The 21,526-nt window shown below is 37.1% G+C and overlaps 1 protein-coding gene across 5 annotated transcripts in view; it reads left to right on the top strand.

Moving 5' to 3' along the window:
* LOC129774629 (serine/threonine-protein kinase GL21140) overlaps window positions 1-19,938 on the top strand; it is a 97,659-nt gene extending 77,721 nt beyond the window's left edge. The window contains exons 9-11 of one of the 5 annotated variants that reach the window (XM_055778409.1): window positions 3-280; window positions 732-786; window positions 849-19,938. In XM_055778409.1, coding sequence (XP_055634384.1) covers window positions 3-280; window positions 732-741 — 288 coding nt within the window. In that variant the 3' untranslated portion in view covers window positions 742-786; window positions 849-19,938. Of the gene's footprint in view, window positions 1-2 lie in introns of all 5 variants that reach the window. The other 4 variants (XR_008742740.1, XM_055778408.1, XM_055778407.1 and 1 more) reach the window with 4 other exon arrangements.
* The last annotated feature ends 1,588 nt before the right edge of the window (window positions 19,939-21,526 follow it).

Here is a 21,526-nt window from a genome sequence, read left to right as displayed (position 1 = left end):
AGATCGATGTCTGGGCGGCTGGAATCATTCTGTATATATTGTTGTGTGGATTCCCACCATTTGTTTCACCCGACAACCAGCAGGAGCAACTGTTCGATGCTATTCTGAACGGTTTCTTCGACTTCCCGGCACCCTACTGGAACAACATTGGCGACAGTGTGCGCGACTTGATTATCAACATGCTGCAGTCCGATCCGGAGCTGCGGTTCTCTAGCGAAGACATTCTTGACCATCCTTGGCTCACGAGCGACGTGGTGGATGACACACGAGATCCCAATGGGTACCGAATTATCTCCAATCTGGTCTATTAGAATTTACACTTACTTCACTGTATGTGTGTGCATGTGTGGTTGTGCGCACGCATGATGATGGGTTCTAAAGAATCCGGCGCACCAATCCACTGTCCCATAAATTAAAATTCCAGTTCGTATGGAGATGTTGTACGAATCCTAAATTTTATAATTTTTAGTTAGACACTGTATTTTCTGTGATTTCGTTGCATTTTCTTTTGATTTGCGCAAACACAAACATAACAGAAAGCGCTTTTCCGATGCACTACTTCCACTGTATTCTTTAGTTGTTTAGTCACCGTTATATATGTTTCGGAAACGGTGAATGCATGAAAATTAAGTGTAGCCTAAAAACAGTTGTACATAGCATGGCAAGATAGTCGTCTCTCATTTATTTGTATTTTTTTCTTTTCCCATATCGATTCTTTGTTCCACAACTAGTACCGAATGAGATAACAAGCGAGAGGACAATGTGTTAACGGATGGTATCGTTTAGGTAAACAAGCAAATCAACAGAAACGCCAAAAAAGTGAGTGAATATTTTTTGAATACACACAGCTCGTTTGATAGAGAGCTGGCAGAGAGGCACGAGCGAAAATGGAGTGAGATGATGTTGCGGCATGTCTTATTTGCCTCTGCCCCTATGAATAATAGAGATCGAATCCTGTAAATAAGCATTTTTAAGGTATTTATGAACGGAAACAATTACTGCTACACACACACACACTAGTATGAATCAATGATAATTGTACCGCTTAGCAAACAAAACAAATCGTCATCACGTGAAAACTTTACACTAAACATAGTTTGCTCGTTATAATTATTGCTGTTGGCAATCGTAGATTTTTATTCAATTGAATAATTTAAGCAAGCTTATTTATTAGTTCTATTCCATGTTAGCTCAATTTTTTCTCGATCTTGGAAAAGAAAATCAAAGTCAAATCAAATCCAAATTTATTTAAATACTGTAAAGGAGGTCAGCGTTAGAAAACAAGAAGTCAAACTTTATAGGATGTTTTTTTTTGCTCCTTTATTATATCGGTTCTAATTTATTTCCCTTTTCCATTTGTTAGTAAGAGGTTGATAGGTGATTCTAAGTTTGTAAGAGACATACTCACACATCCTGGAGCACGCTTGTGAATAGTGTTTATATATTTTTTTTTGTTCGGTTAAGTTGAATATTTCCTAACGAAAGAGACACAAACAATCAAGCGAATGATACATATATTAGTCGTAGGTATATTTGAGGTCCGAGCAGGAGTGCCGACATTCGACAAGACAGTTTCAGAGTATACACGATTGCTACCATGTTTCGGTCTATTTGTTGATTTTTTTTTTGTTTCGAAATTCCTATCCACCCCCCTTTGCGGCCCATGACACTTACACGTATTTTCACTCACTGCAGATAACATTCCAGGTCGGTACTGTTGATATGATGAATTATCCGTAATCCTCAATTTGAATAGTTTTAATTTTGTGTTTCGGTTACTTGCAACACACTAGCAATTATTATTTTGACCATCTCTGAAAGGAATGGCGACTTAGCATAGGGCTGATAATTCGAGATGCTAGTCGTGTCGAATTCTAGTACTGTATCTAACGTTCTATAATTCAGTATCAATCCGATTTAATCAGATACTCTGATTTATTAAAAAGTTATTTTATTTCTGTCATTTGTAGAAGATGATTGATTTTTTTCTTTTTAAAACAGTTGAACTCAGGTATGTACATCAACTCTTCCTAATCATATTATTCCGGTAAGCCCTAATTCACGTTGGGCGCCATAATGTAAAGTCACGCGGGATTAAAGTGAGTGGCTAAAGCGCCACCTCGTAAGACTCGAACTCACTCGATGTCTACCCGGCATGAATTCCGACCTCAGAGCGGGTTCTTGATTCGATCCCAAAATGCGCGAAAAGCTGATTCTCCCTGACACCTACACATGTACGCGTTCTCGTTTCTCTGCTTTGTTTGCAACACGATGACTGGGAAAACTTTAAACCACAGATTCTACCGAGGGTACCGATACGCACACAATTGCGTATTTCTCTGGTTCCTTCTGCTGTCCAAACCTCCCTAATCGCTTCAGACAACACGAACCGAGATGAACTGAGAATCCCAAGCAGTACACTTAGGGTGCCAATGAAAATGGTCATCTCGGATTTCAAAAAGTTACCCCATAAAAAATGTTCACCACCCCGAAAAAACACCTTATGCCGAATTTCAGCTCAATCGGACTTAACGGAGAGTGGCGCAAAACGGTCAAAGTTTGAGTTTTTTGAAAATCATAAAATCACCCAAAGGGAAAGTAAAGGAAATGACTTTGGGACTTTTTTTTCGAACTACGAAACGAAAAGTATGGTTTTGGGTGCCAATAAAAATAATTATCTCGATTTTTCATTCGGAACTTGCTGCGAAATGTTTATTTGCACGATAATATACCCAATGCCAAATATTAGCTCATTCGGACTTCATTTACTGATGTCACAAACGTTAAAATTTGAGTTTTTTTTGAAAAACGAAAAATCACCCGAAATCTTGGTTTTCAAAAAAAAAAGTTTGATGCCAAATGTCCTAAAATTACATTAATCGTCGAGATTTACAGTCTTCTCCGTGCCAGACCGGGAATTGCAGTTCCGGTCAGCCGGGATCCTAGAGAGTTTCGTTATCTGGACAAAAAAGCCGTTGAACGGTTGTTCGACGCATTCAGTTAACTTCCTACTCAGAAATCATTTTTCAATGATTTACCTTTTTTAATCAATGTTCACTGCACAGGAATATAATTTGTATTCCTTCCTAAGCACAAACAAAGAAACAAAAGATAATCCAGTGGCGTAGCGTGCAGGGTGACACCCGGGGCTGGTGTTTTGGGTGTCACCCCTCCAATTAAATCTTGTTATCAAGCCTTTGTTTTCATTCTCTAATGAAAAATTAAATTTACTGATAGAAGAAACCTAAATTTGAGGTTAATTATAATTATTATAACGGGTGTTTTTGTATGCGTTCGGGTTTTAATTAACAGAAAATGAAAATCATCGCACAATAGCGATCACCAACATCGCTATCATCTTCATCTTTAAAAAAGTACGGGTCAATGATTCCTCCGGGAGGCATCAAACAATACATTTTTTGGGATGCATTGGCAACTCTCGTATTATTTGTGTTTGCTCATGTGGCCAAATACGACAACTTTGTTTATCAATGTATCCGTTCAACCAAAAATGTGATTCATCGCTGAAGCATTTTCAACAGAGCATTCATCTTGATAACAAAATTCAATTATTTGTAAGTGTTATAGCGAAATGTCAATGAACACTTGCAACTTCAGTTTTGACACATGACACGAATTACTTGTGATCTGTCAAAACAGTGCGCTGAAAAACTAAACAGAAAAAAATCTCGAAGAACAAATCGTAAAATCATTATACGTCTCGACTTAACAGCAGCAAATTGTCTGAAAACATCGTCAAAGTCAACAGAGTTAGTCAATTCAATTTCGATTGACAACGAATCCAATCCATTTAAGCATACTAGTCCCATTGTTGACCGCAAATAATTTTTAAATTATTTCAACTTTGATAAGTCTCTTCCACTAGGTGCCATAAAAACGCAAATCGTTAGTAACGGCTTCAAACTCACTGTAAGATTTGGAAACGTTTCTTAGAAGTTCCATTTCATGATGAACTGTATCACTTCCAATGTACACTAATTATTGACATCTACTAGGTTAATTCCGATGGCGTTTAAATGTCCAAGAAATCTTGAAACCTTTAGTAACTACTCGCTTTTCGAAAATTCGTCGTAAAAATTTGCAAATTTGGGAATCAAAATTTGCAATTCGCTGTCAGATACTGCATGTATCATGCATGCTTGAATTGTGGCTACTTCTTTGGCGATTTTGATCGCTCCTGTAATTCTCAATGAAAACGATTAATGCTCTTTTCTGCAACAAGCAAAATTACCAGCATGTAGTCCTCATCAGTTCGAAGAGTGGTTTACAAACCCTTGAATACGGCTTTTTTGTTTTACTTTCCCTACAAAACCTGAACCCCCCCTGACATAGTTAGAGCGTTGTCGAAAATTGAGAAGGGCACTTCATGAAAACTGAATCGTCACTCTTTATTTAAGGGGGTATTCTAGTGTAGTGACACGAATTTCGGACGTTCTTTCGAGCTCCGTAAAAATAAAACAAAGAATTTCTTTACCATCCATTATACCTTTTTTTTATTCATCTATCTTTTAACAATAAAACAAAAATTGAACGGAGAAAATATATTCATAATTAGAATAGTTACAAGCTGATGAAGTGAGAGGGTTGAAAAAAAGGTGGGCCATGGCGTACACGATTCCAGCTCTTCTGGTTATCTGAAACAAAAAAAGGAACAGATTCTGAATCAGTAAAGATGCCGCTATCGCATGGACCTCGGACAAATGAAAAACATCTTTTTTGACAAAATGGCAGTCGTTTGAAAAACAAAATACTGTTCAAAACGTTTTTTGCTACGTTTCCCGATTTAAAAAAAAAAGGAAAATTTAAAAAATATCATATTATAGAGGTTCATGCGAGAGAGAGATGCATGCAGATTGTTTCCATATAAATTCGACACGAATCGGTTAAGTAGAACTTGAGATATCGTGTATGTCTGTTTGAAAAAAACTAGTTTCGTTTGATGTTCATAGTTTTGCCGTAGCAGGTTAGATACCGCATCATTAAAATGGCTCTAACTTGGTAAATTATAGGATTTTCGATAAGTCTTTTCTAGGGTATATTCTTGGATGCCTTAACTACAGAAATATGAAGGGAAAAAAAAAAATTTTTTTTTAAATTTTCTGGACTAAAATACTACCTTGAGGGACCTGAAGTATAGAAATTTGATAAAAAAAACACAATTTTTTACCTTCATATTCCTGAAGTTCAGACATTCAAGAATATACCCCAGAAAGGACTTTTCGTAAATTCCATCGTTTACTATTTCAATTTTGAATATTTTAACCGTTTATCGCGTGTTGTATTGCTTTTTTTATCTGTATTATAGTGACTTTCAACTCATTTGGCTGGTTCGTCACTTTTACTTCCATTTTTGGAAGAATGTCGGGAGTGAGAATTGAACTCGTGACCTTTAGCGTGAGAGGCATGGATGTTATCACTACCTCAGATCGCCTCCACGTGTTGTATTGTTAAAACATAAAGAAACTAGTCATGAAATAATGGATAGCTAAAATATTCCTTGTTTCATTCGTTCAGAGCTCGACAAAACGCCCGAAATTCGTGGCTCTACACACTACACTCATATCGATTACTAAAATCAGTAACCTTTTTTCATCCAAAACAAAAAGAAAAACCAAAGGAAGATTCTTTACATGAACATTTCCATGGTAAAATTGTTCACTAAATAATGCCCCAATCACAGAGTAGACTCGAATGAAATTCAAAGAATACGGGAGACGTTCATTCTAAAGTTTCAAACTTTTTTTTTCGAAACAAATATAATGATAACGCCCGGGGCGGATCGCCTCCTCCGCCCCCTTACACTACGCCACTGAGATAATCTAATCTTAATACTTATCCACCACTAGGTTTTTGGCTGTTTTGAGCGGCAAAAATAGGTTTTTTAGAAAACTGCTAGAACAAAAGTTTTTGGTTTTATTTATTTATTAAAAATGATGCTACATCTTATGAAGAGATTGAATCTTACTCACAACATTGTTCCGCCAATGAACCCGGTCCATAGCTGCAGTTCTCCAAATCGGGTTATACGAATTCTTCCCAGGTTTTGCTCCTCTTCTTGTTTCTACCGGATTCGATGCGAACACCATCTCTGCAGAGCTGCTGTCCGGCAATCTTGCAACATGCCCTTGCCCATCGCACTTGTACAGCCTTGGCGACTTTCTGGATGCTGGGTTCGCCTCAGAGTTATGCCAGTTCGTGGTTCACCCTCCTTTTTTTTAATTTAATTTATTTTCAACTGGCTCAGCAACGTTAAGCATCAATGAGCCGTGTTTATGTATAGGGAAAAGCCTCTGTGAGTAGAACTATGCAAATGTTCTTTCTCATAAAGGCATAAAAACCCTATGATTTTTTCAAGAAATAGAACAATATAAATAATTATACAACAATTCATTATGAAATATTATTTAAGACTTCTTCTTGAGGATTTTTTTATAGAGAAAACCACCTCCTTGAAGATTGCGAGCAATTGCGTGCATCTGAGTATTTTTGAGTTCTGAGGAAAATAGTTGAAGAAAAATGAAAACGTTAATAACCATATATTATTGATAAATAATAAAAATATTCATAACAAAAAACAAAAAAGTTGGAGAAGTAAACGATAATCAAAAATAATAAAAAAAATACACACATACTCATACTTGAAAGTGTATGGATTTGAGGAAGTAATAAATCAACATAATTGCATCGAGATTACGAGTAGCCAGAACGTCACGGATCGAAACATTGAGTGGCATTCCCTTTTTGCGAAAATTTTCTATTAAAGATAACCTTTTATTTTGAAATTCAGAGCAATACCATACAATGTGATCAATATCGTGGTAACCTGTACCACAAATACATAGGTTACTATCACTGATGTTAATTCGAAAAAGATGTGCATTCGAGGAATAATGATTAGACATGAGTCTGCACACTACTCGAATGAAATCACGAGAATAATTATATCCTTTGAACCATGGTTTGAGGGAAACTTTAGGAATGATAGAATACAGCCACCGACCTTTATCACTACCATTCCAACTTGTCTGCCAACATTGAAGTGCACGTTCACGAGGAAAATGGAGATATTCATCAAAAGTAATTGGCCTATGAAATAACAGTCCTTCCGTAGCGCCCTTCTTAGCAAGAAGATCAGCTTTTTCATTTCCTGGTATCGAACAATGAGAGGGAATCCATACAAAAGTCATATTAAATGATCTACTTATCAAAACACTTAAAAGATGTTGGATTCCAGACAAGAAATACGAAGAATATCTAGACCTTACCGAACGAAGTGCCTCTAAAGAGCTGAGACTATCAGAAAAAATGTAAAAATGTTCAGGGGACAAGGTCTGAATATGTTGTAATGCAGTGTATATTGCAGCCAATTCCGCAACAAACACCGAACAGGGTAAACTAAGCTTACGGAATATGGAGAAGTTAATATTAAATACCCCAAAACCTGTGGAACCATTAAGACTAGATCCATCAGTAAAAAAAATTTTGGTTGAGTCAATATGTTTATATCTTGACAAGAAAATTGCAGGCATGACTATTTGGCGGAGATCACTGGAAATACCACTCACATAAACTTTCATTGACAAGTCAAAATTAATAGAAGGATTGAACAAAATTGAAGGAATGGTCTGGAAACCAAGTAAAGCAGATGGGCTTTCCAGGGTCAGAAATTCAAGATATAGCGACATTCGCTTAGATTGAGTGCCTAAGGTTAGCATTTTTTCAAAGTTTGTTATCACTATCGGATTGAGTGTTTCACAACGTATCAAAAAACGAAATGATAACTCGAAAAAGCGCACAGAAAGAGGAAGGATACCAGCTAAAATTTCTAGGCTCATTGTATGTGTTGACTGCATACATCCTAGAGCAATACGCAAACAGCGATATTGGATCCTTTCTAGTTGCATAATATGAGTACGGGCAGCGGACCTGAAGCAAAAACTTCCATACTCCATAACAGATAGAACGGTTGTTTTATACAACCTAATCAAATCGACGGGATGCGCCCCCCACCAAGTCCCTGTTATGGATCGGAGAAAATTTATTCGTTTCTGACATTTTTGTTTCAATTAACCTATGTGTTTACCCCATGTGCCTCTAGAATCAAACACAACTCCTAAATACTTGAATGACGGCGAGTGCCTAATTGTTCTATCCAAAAGTTTAAGTTGCAATTGTGCGGGACGGTGTTTTCTTGAAAACACAACCATTTCTGACTTTTCAGAAGAAAACTCAATACCCAATTTACAAGCCCACTCAACCAAATAATCAAGAGAAATCTGCAAGGGATTATACAGATGAATACTGTCTTAGCCTGTTACCGACACTACACAATCATCTGCATATTGTCTCAAAGTACAGTTTCCTGATAAACAAACATCGATGTCATTTGCATAAAAGTTGTAAAGGATTGGACTAAGACATGAGCCTTGAGGAAGGCCCATGTAGCTAATCCGTAAAACTGACGAAGAACCATGGGAAAAACTCATATGTTTTTCACGCATTAGGTTAAACAAAAAACTATTTAATTTTGGAGAAAACCCATTTAGATGAAGTTTTTCAAAAAGAACCTCAATGGAAACTGAATCAAACGCACCCTTGATATCTAGGAACACTGATGCCATTTGTTGCTTACTACACAAGGCTATGTCAACCTCTGATGAAAGCAGAGCAAGACAATCATTAGTTCCTTTACCTCTACGAAACCCGAACTGCGAAGGTGAGAGGAGGTTGTTGGATTCTATCCAGCTGTCTAAGCGACATAGAATCATTTTCTCTAATAATTTTCGAATGCAAGAGAGCATTGCAATTGGAACATTGAACAATTTTAACAAACGTTTCTTCGCATTATCAGGTAGATTTTTCAATAAGTTGAATTTGATCCTATCTGACCCCGGCGCCGAATTGTTACATGACAGAAGTGCAAACGAAAATTCAGCCATACTGAACGGAGGCGCAATATCATCAGATGTCTCCAAGAAGGGAGGAGGAGCAGGTGCTGAGTCTGGACATATCTTCTTGGCAAAGTCAAAGATCCACCTTTCAGAATATTCAACTTGTTCATTTGAATGAGTTGAATTTCTCATTTGTCTGGCAACTCTCCAAAGAGTGCTCAAGGAAGACTCTCGGGAAAGCCCATTCACAAAATTACGCCAATAGCCTCTCTTTTTGGCTTTTATGAAGCTTTTGAATTTACGCTCCAGATAAATGTAATTGTCGTAACGTTCGCAGGAGCCTGATTTACGCCAATTCTTGAAAGCATTCGATTTTTCTTTATAGAGATTTGTACAATCTTGATCCCACCACAGATTAGGAGAACGTCTGCGAAACGAATTCCCAGGAAAACGTTTCGTTTGGGCATCAATAGCACTGTCATGAATTAAACCAGCTAGAAAATTATATTCTTCTAACGGGGGTAACTCATTAACTAATGCCACTGATTCTGAAATAATTGAAGAATATCTCTTCCAATCAATGTTTCTAGATAAATCATGCTGAACATTTATAGTTTCAGACGATTTAGAATAATTTGAAATAGAAACGGTGATCGGCAAATGATCACTTCCATGTGGATCTTGGATAACCTTCCAATGACAATCTAATGATAAAGAGGAAGAACAAAGGGATAAATCTAAGCGACTTGCGCGGCCTGATGAAGGAGCAATTCTTGTTATATCACCTGTATTTAAAACTGTCATGTTGAATTCATCGCAAAGATCATAAATAGAATTAGCTCTTCGATCATCAAAAGATTCACCCCAGCCAATGCCATGTGAGTTGAAATCTCCCAAAATAAGATGAGGTTGTGGAAGAAGCTCAATTATATTCACAAGGTTTCGATAATTAAGCATTGTACTTGGTGGAATATAAATAGAAGCAATGCACAAATCTCTACCCTTGATGCGTGCCTGACACGCAAGAATTTCAATTCCTGTGACTAAAGGCAGGGGAATCCTGTAAAATGGATAACATTTTCTAATACCTATGAGAACTCCTCCATAGGAATCATCACGGTCTAAACGAATAATATTGAAATCATGGATGTTTAATATATTGTCCGAACGAAGCCATGTTTCAGATAGAGCAAACACATCGCAATTCAAAAAATGGAGCATTTGCTTGAAAGAGTCAAGTTTTGGAAGAAGACTTCTACAATTCCACTGTAGAATAGTAGAATTCTCTGACTCATCCAATAAATTAGGCATCGAAATTAATGAAGGAGAGGAGGGGCCACTTTGCAACCATTTGTTTAGCTTAATGACTGATAGTAGGAAGCCAAGCAGAAATGAGACATTTCAATGAATCTGAAATTCCGAAAATATCAAAGATCCATCTAACAATTGAAGAAAAGCAAATACCTCCTGAAAATGATTGGGGTTCAGGAACCGATCGAGAAGCAAATCTAGGATGACTTGACAATTCAGGGAAATGAACGTCATAGTTAGAGGATCCCCAACCAGGAGGGTTACTGTTGGAAGGAGCAGAAAAATGAGAAGAAGCTTCTGGTTGATTAGAGGATAATCCTCTTTTTTTAGCAGGCTTGGAGGAGGAAGTATTTTTTCTCTTCCTGGTTCTTCCCGCGATTATTGGGTATTAAAGTAGTATCCGATTCATCATCCTCTGATAAAGCAGAGAAACGATTTTCTGAAATCTCGGATACCTGAGCTGCCTTGAGTATATCAGCAAAGGATCGCTTAGAACGATCTTTAAGTGACTGTTTAAGTTTAATTGAACGGGATTTGTATTTTGGACAGTCTTTAACTGTGTGAGGAACACCTCCACAAAGAATGCATTTATCAGCATCCTTGTTGCAAATACTTTCATCATGATCGACTCCACACTTAGAACATTTATTTTTATTGCAACAGAAGGTTTTAGTGTGACCTAACTGTTTGCAATTAGTGCATGACATTATTTTGGGAGTAAATAATCGAACTGGAAGACGAAGCTTATCAATGAGCACATAATTTGGAAGAGCTGTGCCCTCGAAGGTGATTCTAAAAGAAACAGATGGGAAATATTTCTTCTCGTTGCCATCAATTATAAATGAATTCAGCGATCGAACTTCTAAAATTTTCACATGAGGAAGTTTTACATCATGAAAAATACCCTCTGCTTTTTCGAAATCTGCTAGTTGGAGAGATTTTTCCGAAACCACACCATCGATTTCAACAATATGTGCCGGAATATACACTCGATATTCAGCAGTGAACAAAGAATTATTTACAACTGCGTTAGCGTCTTTACAATCCGAGAGCACAACACGAAGTTTGTCTTTATTAACTTTTGTAATCTCCAAGACACTTGAGTAATTAGATTTCAAGTCTTTACAAATTTGGGTCACTCTTAACGGTTTCCCTTTGGGACGGAAGAATACCACCCAACGATTTTTCGATGAACCCGAAACATTCTGGTATTGTCGTATTCGAGAAAGATTCTTGGGAGGAATATTCTCAATGATTGGATGTTGAGGAGAATTAATTAGATTTTGAACCGAACTGAGTGAAACAGAATCAATTGTTGGCTGTGTCGAATTTAACTGTGATTGTTTTTTATTTTTCTTCGAAGGACGAACTTCAGAAAAACAATTACTAGGAGAAGCTACGATGCTCATATCAACATCGGAGGGTTCGTTCCCCTCCATTTAGATAGAATTGTGTAATAAAAATGAGAGCAGAGAGAGCATAAAATGCCTAACACTCACAGAAAATAAAACTATTATTTTTGTATATATAAAAAAAAAATAAAATAAAATTAATTAATTAATTAAGTAACACAAAACAAAAACTTAGCTGTTTTATATTTTCCAGAGGCAGGGAATCTTCAGAAATCCTGCACCAAGGATCAATACAGCGGGAAGCTTCACACACACCGAAAAACACTTGAAAATTCAAAATTCGTATATCTTCTTCGGGGAATTCCACTCGCTAAACAAATGGCTCCAATAACTTCACAACTTCTTCGAGAAATAGTCTTCAAAACACTGAAATGACCTACAAGAAAAAAAAATCACGAAGAAAATCTGCAATATTCGTTTTGATGAAAATTATACGTCACCTTTATTCCACGGCTTGCTGATGTATGGTTCACCCTCCTTCTCCATACTTCGTTTTCCTGTACACCACCGTATATTAGCACTCGACGTTCGAAAACACCAAGTACTTGTGGCCCGATTTAAGCCATCTTTATTTTGTTGTATTCGTCTCTTCCCGTAGATAAATATAGCGGGGAGAAAACTTGGAATTGTTTGGGAAAACTCTGGAGGAAGGTAGGAAAATTCGGAAAATTTAATTCTCATATGTTCTACAATTACATCATGATAAGCGTTGTTATTTCATTTGATGTATGCGCTAACGAAATTGATTAGTTCGAAAAACCCTAGAAAGCACATATCGAAAATCTTATTATTTACCGAGTTAGAGCCATTTTAGTGATCTAACCTGGTACGATCATAACAATGAACTTCAAACGCGTTTTCTCCAAACAATACAATCAATATGAAACGTTCACAGGTGTTTTTGGGGATACACTAAGCTGAAAATCTTCCCGCTAACATTAGAATTTACTGCAATATTTGCAGAACTACAGATGATTCTCTGAAACCCTATTTTTGGCACGTTTTGAATTGAGGTAAAAAAATAAAATAAGTTTGTTTTTGTCAAAGCAACAAATTAAAATTGTACGAAATTTATTTAAGGTTTTCAAAACTACCTTTCGGTTTGCGGTGCGATCATTGTTTATTAAATTATTCATTAACAAAGACGAAGGGTTAATTTTTCATTCAAACAAAAATATCTCTGTATAGAAAGGTCCTACATGAACGTTATAGATTTTCGGCTAAGTTGCAAATTTTCAATTTAATGCATTTTTTCGATTCATTTGTAATATTTATATATTTTCTGTTTATCAGAAAAAGAAATTTAGAGGAAGCTGAGATAATTCATGAATTGGATAAACAAATAATCTTTTAGTGATAACTTTAGTGAATTAGTTTATCGTGATAACCATTACCAGATTGCTTGTGAAAATTGAAAAAAACCGTTACGGGATTCCCAGGTTGAGTCCCAAAGGAAATATAGAATATTTGGATGAGAAACATATTTTGACATAGATTTTGCGACTTTTAAAGGAAAAACACAATTAAAGAAATTATTAAATTAAATTATTACCAGTCATTAAAATTCCAAATAAAATACAAAAAAATCCAAACTAATTTCAAAATGTCCCATTTAATCAATGCCAGACATGAATAACTGTGAAGCTGCTTATGTTTGTTGGGTTCCAACTTATATTCAATATTGTATGCCGGTATTGATACCCCTGAACGAAAGAGCGAATCAACGGTTCAAAAGAACGAATTTGAACGGTTTGCGACTGAGCCGTTCATCATGGTCTGCTTTCCATATTCGTTCTTGCATGTTTTTTCGTGACAGACAAGGTGAGTCGAAGCATATTAAGAATTCTTCTACTTTTGGTGATAGCAAGCACTTGATATTCCCAAAGATTCGACGAGAGTTTGGTTTAGAGAGCTGAACGTCGATAAAGATTTTATTAGAAAGATTGTTGTCCAATCGTATCGTGCCCAATGCACGTCTCTATTATGTAGGATATGATATCGAGTGCTGTATGATTTTTCTACAACGGTTTATTATTGAAAATTGAAAATATGATGAAGAAATCGTTCCAGACTCTTTCTACCACTACACCGCTTACAACTAGTTTGAAGTTCAGTTCAGTTGATACAACAAATGGTTTTTGTAGAGTCACAATTTGGAGTGTTTAATCAGTTAAATTCACGGTTTTCTGAACAGATACAAAAACTCAATTCAAAAGCAATTGTACTCAAAGTCCTACGTCCAGCATCCGCCCGTGCCTCTAGGTACAGATCCTCTTACTTTTTTCATAGATTTTTCAGTATTTTTTTATATTTTTTAACGTAAAACTACGTCTTTCATTAAGGGTGCCAAATCAGAATACAACTCACGTTTTTATGAAATAAAGTTAACGTCAATAACTATTTTTGCCGCGGGCGGATTTTGGCGATTTACATACCTAATGAAACGGAAATTGTTTTGAGATTTGTTTGATATGCTATACATTACAACAAATTCATGAAAACTATAAGCGTTTCCATTTTCCCATACATTTGTTCTGCTCATTTGTAAGCTTTTCTACCCGTGCCGTCAATAACGAGCAATTTATCGACGAGCAACGAAGAGGAAATCGTGAAATTTAAAGTTTCCGTGAACAAAGGAAAAGAAGAAGAACGAAGTGAAATATTTGCCTAGAGTATAAACAGTGGATCTTGCTAAGGCAAACTTTCATTCTTCGTGAGGACACCCACTAAACAACATCGTTGCTGGGCGAGCTGGACGGTGAGTGATCGACTGCATTTCTCAAGGCAATGGGGTGGAGGAGTAATACAAGGAAAAAATGAAGTTTTCCAAGGACCGAATAAACTGAAGAAGTTTAAAGTCTAAAGAGACTTTCAGGGGGTCACCACATTGTGCATTGGTTGCGCGTTCGCTTAGTAAGCTATCGCTCGTGAGTTCAAAACTCAGGGCCCTCATTGACGATCTTTGTGTTGTTACAGAATAACTACGTCCACGCAACAATCATTGGCGATGGAGATCGATCCACGGTCGATATAAGATCGTTTCATCCATACAACTGCTCTGCTCTCCAAGACACATCGGGCTGCTGTTCTATAAATAACTCAACAATTATCAATCAACTGCCTCCGCTATCCGGTCTAACTGGATAATGGAATAACAAAAGGAAAAAACTCTTACGCCTAAATGGTTACTGTGTAAATGTGTACCATATGAAATGGTATAGAAGGGAATACTCCAACGCCGAAAAATGGCAGCTGTGTAATGTGCCAATTATAGATATGATAAACTTGTGACATGTACACGGTTAAAATTCGGCTCTGTAACAGCTAAAATGCTAATGAGCCTAAATAAACAAAAGGGATAAAAAAGAGACTTTCTCAACAAGCAAGGAAGGAAGGCAAACTTTCAATCTCGTTCTGTATTCAAAGCAATGAATATCGCTTGTTCTTCCTTGTTTTGCGTTATGACATGTCTTCGTTTCGGATTGAGCTGTGGACACGACACGGCCATTGCATTAAAGTTCTGAGCAACACAATTGTGTGAGGAATCATCAAGCTAGGCTATCGTCAGCTCACCAAGGAAATAAATGTTCTGGAATTTTGTATGTGATTTGCTTTGGCATGACGGTAGGAAAACTCTATCCATAAAGGATGACAGCTACGCTAAAGTCTGCTTCATTTAATATTGGAACACAAACAATTGCGTGTAGTTCAGTCATTTATTAACGAATTCATAATTTGTTTTTCATACAAATGTAGCATTTTCTTTACTCTTTCATAAAAAATTATTCATTGCTGTTTCGAAGAAATTCTCGTACTTTTCCCGTAATACGGCACATTAGGCGGCGCACACCCTTTTCGTCCACCGTTTTGGCGATTTGATTCCACCAGTTCTTCATTTGAGTCATGTTCCTAACAAGTTTTCCCTTTGTCTTAAGCCTCCGCTTCGTGATTGCCCAGTATTTCTCTATCGGCCGGAACTGGGGACAGTTTGGGGGGTTGAGGTCCTTCGGTATTACGCTGACCCCGTTCGTTGCGTACCATTCCATAACCGTTTTGCTGTAATGGCAGCTTGCGAGGTCCGGCCAAAACATTACTGGACGGTCGTGGGCACGAATAAACGGCAGAATCCGTTTCTGTAAGCACTCTTTTTTGTAGACTTCTGATGTCATTGTCTTGTCAGTGAGAAAGACTTTGGTTTTTTGTCCACAACTGCATATCCCCTGCCAAATCATGTACTTGCGGGCGAATTTATCCGCAAACACGAACTTAAATTTTGCAGGTACATCCTCCCGAGCCGTCGCCAAATAAAATTTTTGACCTGGGATTTGCCCAAAGTCCGCCTTCACGTAGGTCTCATCGTCCATCAGAATACATCCGTCGAACTTGGTCAGCACTTGGTCGTACAGCTTTCGAGCACGGATTCTGGCCACATTGTTCTGCTTCAGCGTCCGATTTGGCTGTTTGCTGGCTCGGAATGACCTTATTCCTTCCCGGAGACGAATTCGTCGCACCGTACTGTGAGCGGCCTGGAACTTATTGGCCAAATCGCGGTCTGAAAGATTGGGATTCCTCTTGACGGCCTTGATGACTTTCCCACGCAGTTTCCGGTCGACAGTTCCACTCCGACGCTTCGAATGCGGCTTCCGAGCCGTCGTCAATGTTTCCTTGTACTGCTTGATAACACGCCATACGGTATTTCTGGGCATTTTAAGCTGTTTAGCTAGCTTAGATGCCGACAACATTGGATTTTCAAGAAAACTGTGCACAATTTTATCTCTCCGTTCGGCTTCCATGGCGGTTGTTTACAAAATGCTATCGTTTGGTGTTATGACATAAATACATGGTGAAAGGTAATGAGTTTCCCGACACGTGGGTGAAAAAAGTTTCCATATCCGTCCACTAGGAGCGCCACAATGAGCAAAAGAATTTGTTCCAATATTAAATGAAGCAGACTTTAATCCAGACAGGCAATATAACCAGAAAGTGCATCTGTTGAGAAAAGCGCAAAACGGAGATAAGTGTGTGTATATTTATTTACTTCAAGCCATCGATATATGGATATTTGTGTGCGTACGTGCGTGCTTCATAACCCGTACGTAAGAATAGTGCATCTTCTTTGTATCTGCTCCCGTGTGCATTGGCCCTGTCACGATGCAACAATCGCATTTTTTTTTATGCTATGATTGACGATTGTTTGGTGTTGCAAATTATGCAGCCGTAATGATAAATATAAACAAGGAGGGAAGATAGCGGGATGGAAATATTTACGCTAGGGTATAAGTAATGAATCTCTGCTGATGCAAATATTCAGCCTTCTTCCAAGCAGTTAACATTGTTTGTTTTCCGTCATTATAAAGGCTTCGTTGGTGCCTTTGACATTGCATCAATGCATTGAACTGACGCTATGGTGAAGCAGATGTTATGGTTGTGCATCAAAAATTATTTGGGGAATACCAAGTTCTTGAATAAGTTATAATAAATTATTATTTTATTTGGGTTCGCGTGCCAGTCGCAAAACTCTCTTCAACTAGGATTGCATTTGCGCTCATAATGAAGCAGTGCTACTCTTTTCGAGGTTGTTGAGATTAACAGAAAGAGTTTATTTCGTTTATTTAGTCACCAAGAAAGTAAATTTCGTACTGGAATTTCGTATGTGATTTGGCTTCGCTTGCCAGGAGCAAAACTTTCTCCACTAAGAATGACAGCTGCACTTATCTCGAGTATGTATTGTTCGAGGCTAAGAATGAATCATCAAAGATTATCGTCAAATGATTCTACAACAAAAAAAACATTTCAGGGCGATCAAACTGGTGGTTGTAGCATTATAAAATAATATCCGCAGTTATAAACAAGCGACTTGAATTAAACTACAGCGTAGTTCTACGTCAAAAATGCGGTCGTGTCTTGGACACATTTAGTAGCAGTTGAACGGCTTTATTTCCGCTCCAATTCACGATGAAAACGAGATGAAGTGTATCCGCGATGACAACGGTACGGTGTCGAGATCTGGATACGAAATTAGTTTTCCACTAAAACATATCATTATAATATAAAATCATCTTCAAATCCAATCTAAGTAATTGTACACATGATCTAGGGGAAATGGGGAGAATTTGGACCATCTAAGCAAATTGACTAATATTTCCAAACCAATACGGTCTAAATAAAAAATGTCACATTGTATATTGAGCTACACTTGTTTTCTATCAATCAATAATGTTTAATCATTATATCAAGCTTCAAATTACCAAATATATCATAAAAAAGGAGATGATTTTTGGACATCAAAATTTGATGCGGGGTGGTGATTTGGTCCAGTGTGTGTTTCATCGAAAAAAAAACATACATATGTTTATGTAAAGTAATACAACATAATATTACAATCAGTAACAATGTTCTGGGATCGATATCAGGTGTTTTGGCCAGATTCCAGACCAGAAAAATTTGATTGAGACCATCTCGAATTCTGTATGGATCTTTTCACTGTTTTTCGAGCATTTTCAAACACTTTCGTCAAAGTCAAAGAAAATCCGTGGCCTGTGTTACTTTTTCAAGCTCATCCTTCTTCCAACATTGTCTATCCATCCTCTTTTTGTAATTCAGTGGCATCTGGAATCAATTAGAACAAAGAAAAGCCTCAAACCTGTAGGACCAATTCACCCCACACAACATGCTAAAATTAAAATGCAATTAATTTCATTTATTGTTATCAAACTTGCAGTTTCGCTGCGTCAAATTGTTCCACTTCTGTAGACGAACAGAACTTTACTGCACAATACACGAAAAGTTTGTTTAATCAGCGGGAAAAACCTTGAAACCACGATCGGAAAATTTACATTTTTAGACAATGAAAGTGCTTGTTGTGTTCGTTAGTTACATACGGTTCAACAATAAAAGGAGATGACATTATAAAATATCCAAGTTGAGCCGTACTTTTTCAGATAAAGGGGTGGTCCAAATCACCCCGTGTGTCCAACTCACCCCGTGTTACCCTACTAGTGTTAGTGTGCAAATTGATAGATAAGCAAACGTTCCAGTCATTACGACTTTAAATTACGAGGTTGTTTCATGATTTCGAGATGTTTTGATACGTGTCGAAGGAATGCGTGTAGGAAAATAAGCTTTTTTTATATACCCAATTTCCCCGCTGTACTTTAACGCAAGATTGTTTTTCTAAGAGTTGGGGCATACCAAGTTTATGTATTTTGTTTTATATCACAATCATCTTCCAATTATAAATGTTTCGTTTTTTCCTCCCTTTTCTTTACCCTTTTAAACGAATACCGAAACTAAGTAGAATCGTTTTTTGCACTTCCAATGATCCCAGGGGAAAAGACCCATTTGATCCTAGCTTCGATGGCGATCACGCAATATATAACAACATTTGTAACCGAATACTCAGAATACTCGATGAAACCATATACCCCGCACGCTGTGTGCTTATATAATTACTAAGAAAGCATGATTCATTGAGAGAGAGATACACCAACAATTGCACAAACGACGACAACGGCGACCAATTCTTATCGAACGCGATTGGTGCATGTGTGCCTATACGAAGAAAATGTTGAAACAAACTGGAAAAGTGTGAGAGTCGTTCAAAAACAAATGATTGGTATTATTAGTATAAGCAAACATTTGATATGAAAGAGTATTAACGACACAAAAACATTACATTGGCTTATTAGTGATTGACAAAAATTGCTACAAACATATATACAAACAAAATTTCGAATGTACACACACACACAGCTTGTAAACTGGACCATAATATCGAGAAAAAAAAAGAAAACGTCGTTTGTGGAGTAACAAAAAAAAAACGTCAATTAACCAACGAGAGAGCACTTTATGAACATTGCAAATTGAAAAACAAAACTTCTTCTGAACCCTGTCAACATTCCAAACAACAAAGCGTGAACCATTGACAATAAAAAAGGTCTGCAGGTACAACAAATAATTCATTGGACACCACTCAATATGTCATGTTAAAAATTGCTCCCTAAATTCCGCTCTGTAACTCTCAACGTCAACGAACCGAACATTTCACCTTGCTCTGCAATAACCAGTAGACACCAAAAAAACGTGGCCGTGAGTTATTGAGAAAAAAATCGTTATTTCAAGATTCAACGAAATCATCCTGGGAGGGAAATTTAAAGCAAACCATAGAAAGGTAAGAACATGAGGAAAGTGTATGTATTGAGTATCACGCTAATCAGAAACAGAGTTACATTTAAGGATAATAATATACATAAATAGTTTGTACAAAAATATACTATACATAATAAAATATACCCCATGTGTGCTGCTTCAGGATAAACGATATCACATGCCCTATAACATTTAGGGCCCTGTCACATAAATCGAATCGAGAGGTCGATACAATCACTATCACTATAACACCGAGCAAAATTTCATATTTTGTAAATCCACCGAGCTCGAACTTCATGTGTTGTAAATTTCATATATTTAGGCGTTTCTGAAATGTTTTCCAAATGGAAATAACAGGGAAGCAATAGAGGCGAATGAACAGGAAAGTTTAAAGCCTCTTCAAAACGAAGAACAGAAGAAGCAGAACAGGGACACAAACTAAAATAAACTAATTCTCTGAAGGTATGCAACAAACAAACTAATCAACTCGAAAAAAATGACAATTGTGCCGATAGCTTTCACTTGGTCGATGCTATCGATTTTGCTCGGTATTTACAATAGCAAAATAAAGCTAACGAGCGAAATTTTTATCGACTCTATTTACATAGTAGGACCCATAGTCTTCGTGAGTTTTGTGTAGTCGTCCGAAGATTGAAGAGAGTATGCTTATTTCTCAATTCCTTCATGTTGTATAGTTGCGATGAGATTGTTGGAAGATGATCCTTCATCAGCGCCTTCTGAGAGTTCATGATGCATATAGATCATCATGCATTGAACTGTGACGACTTTCGGGGGTGGTCTGTAAGGTTTGCTTTGGTCCAGTCCATTTTGAGGGCAGTATTTTTTGTGTGAGCCGCTTCTGCCGATTCGCTTGATTTTGGTTTTTACTGTTGTTCTATGCTTTCGTATGCGTAAGGGAAGCTAGTCCTGAACGGATCCTTTTATTGGATCTCGGAAACGACACTAAATACCGATTCTTGGTAATCTATTGACCTGTGCGGAAAATAAGTATAATGTTCGTCTGGGCGTCGAAAAATTACGAAACTTGACAATTTCGATTGCTTATGGTATGCCTATCAAAAAAGCTACAGTGATAAGCATTTAAAAAAAATATTTCTCAATTTCTGGACTGTTTCATCAAAAACTACTACCGCAATTTTATAGAATTCTATATTAACTATTACTCTCTGAAGTAATTAACAAGTTTTTCGTTTTTGTTAGATTTCGTTTACTTCCTTACATGAAGTGTGCAAAAAGGGGAAGTGAGGGCATAGTGGTCACCCTAAGGAGTATGCCCATTTTCAGCGCCCACATACCGATTTAAATCCCGTTTTTGGAAGAATATTATAGTTCAACTCATTGTTCTTCAAGATAGCAAACGGCTTTTACTATAAACCTTCAAAATAGTACACCTTTCATCATTAGAAAAAAAGATGAAAAATCGAACATTTTTTTTGCTTGGAGGTAAAGTGGTCATCTAGTGGGGGCAAAGTGGTCACCCGCACATATCAAGCTAAATAGGATAGATTTATGCGTTTTTTTTCGTCTAAATTTGTTTAAATCATATTTGTTACAGTAGGTACATGTATGAAATGAGCTTGGCCTATTCACCTAGAGTCTCAATTTAAATTTTCTCTTGCATACAAAAAAAAATAGTAAGAAACACATAACGTTCCGCATAATGATGCTTGGTTTAGTTGGAGTGGCATATTTATCCAGGGTCAAAGCCACAAAAGGATCTTC

The sequence above is a fragment of the Toxorhynchites rutilus genome, chromosome 3, assembly GCF_029784135.1.
Source record: "Toxorhynchites rutilus septentrionalis strain SRP chromosome 3, ASM2978413v1, whole genome shotgun sequence".
Classification (NCBI taxonomy): Eukaryota; Metazoa; Arthropoda; class Insecta; order Diptera; family Culicidae; genus Toxorhynchites; species Toxorhynchites rutilus.
The sequence above is the reverse complement of the archived record's forward strand: the minus strand, read 5'-3'. Positions and strand labels throughout refer to the sequence as shown.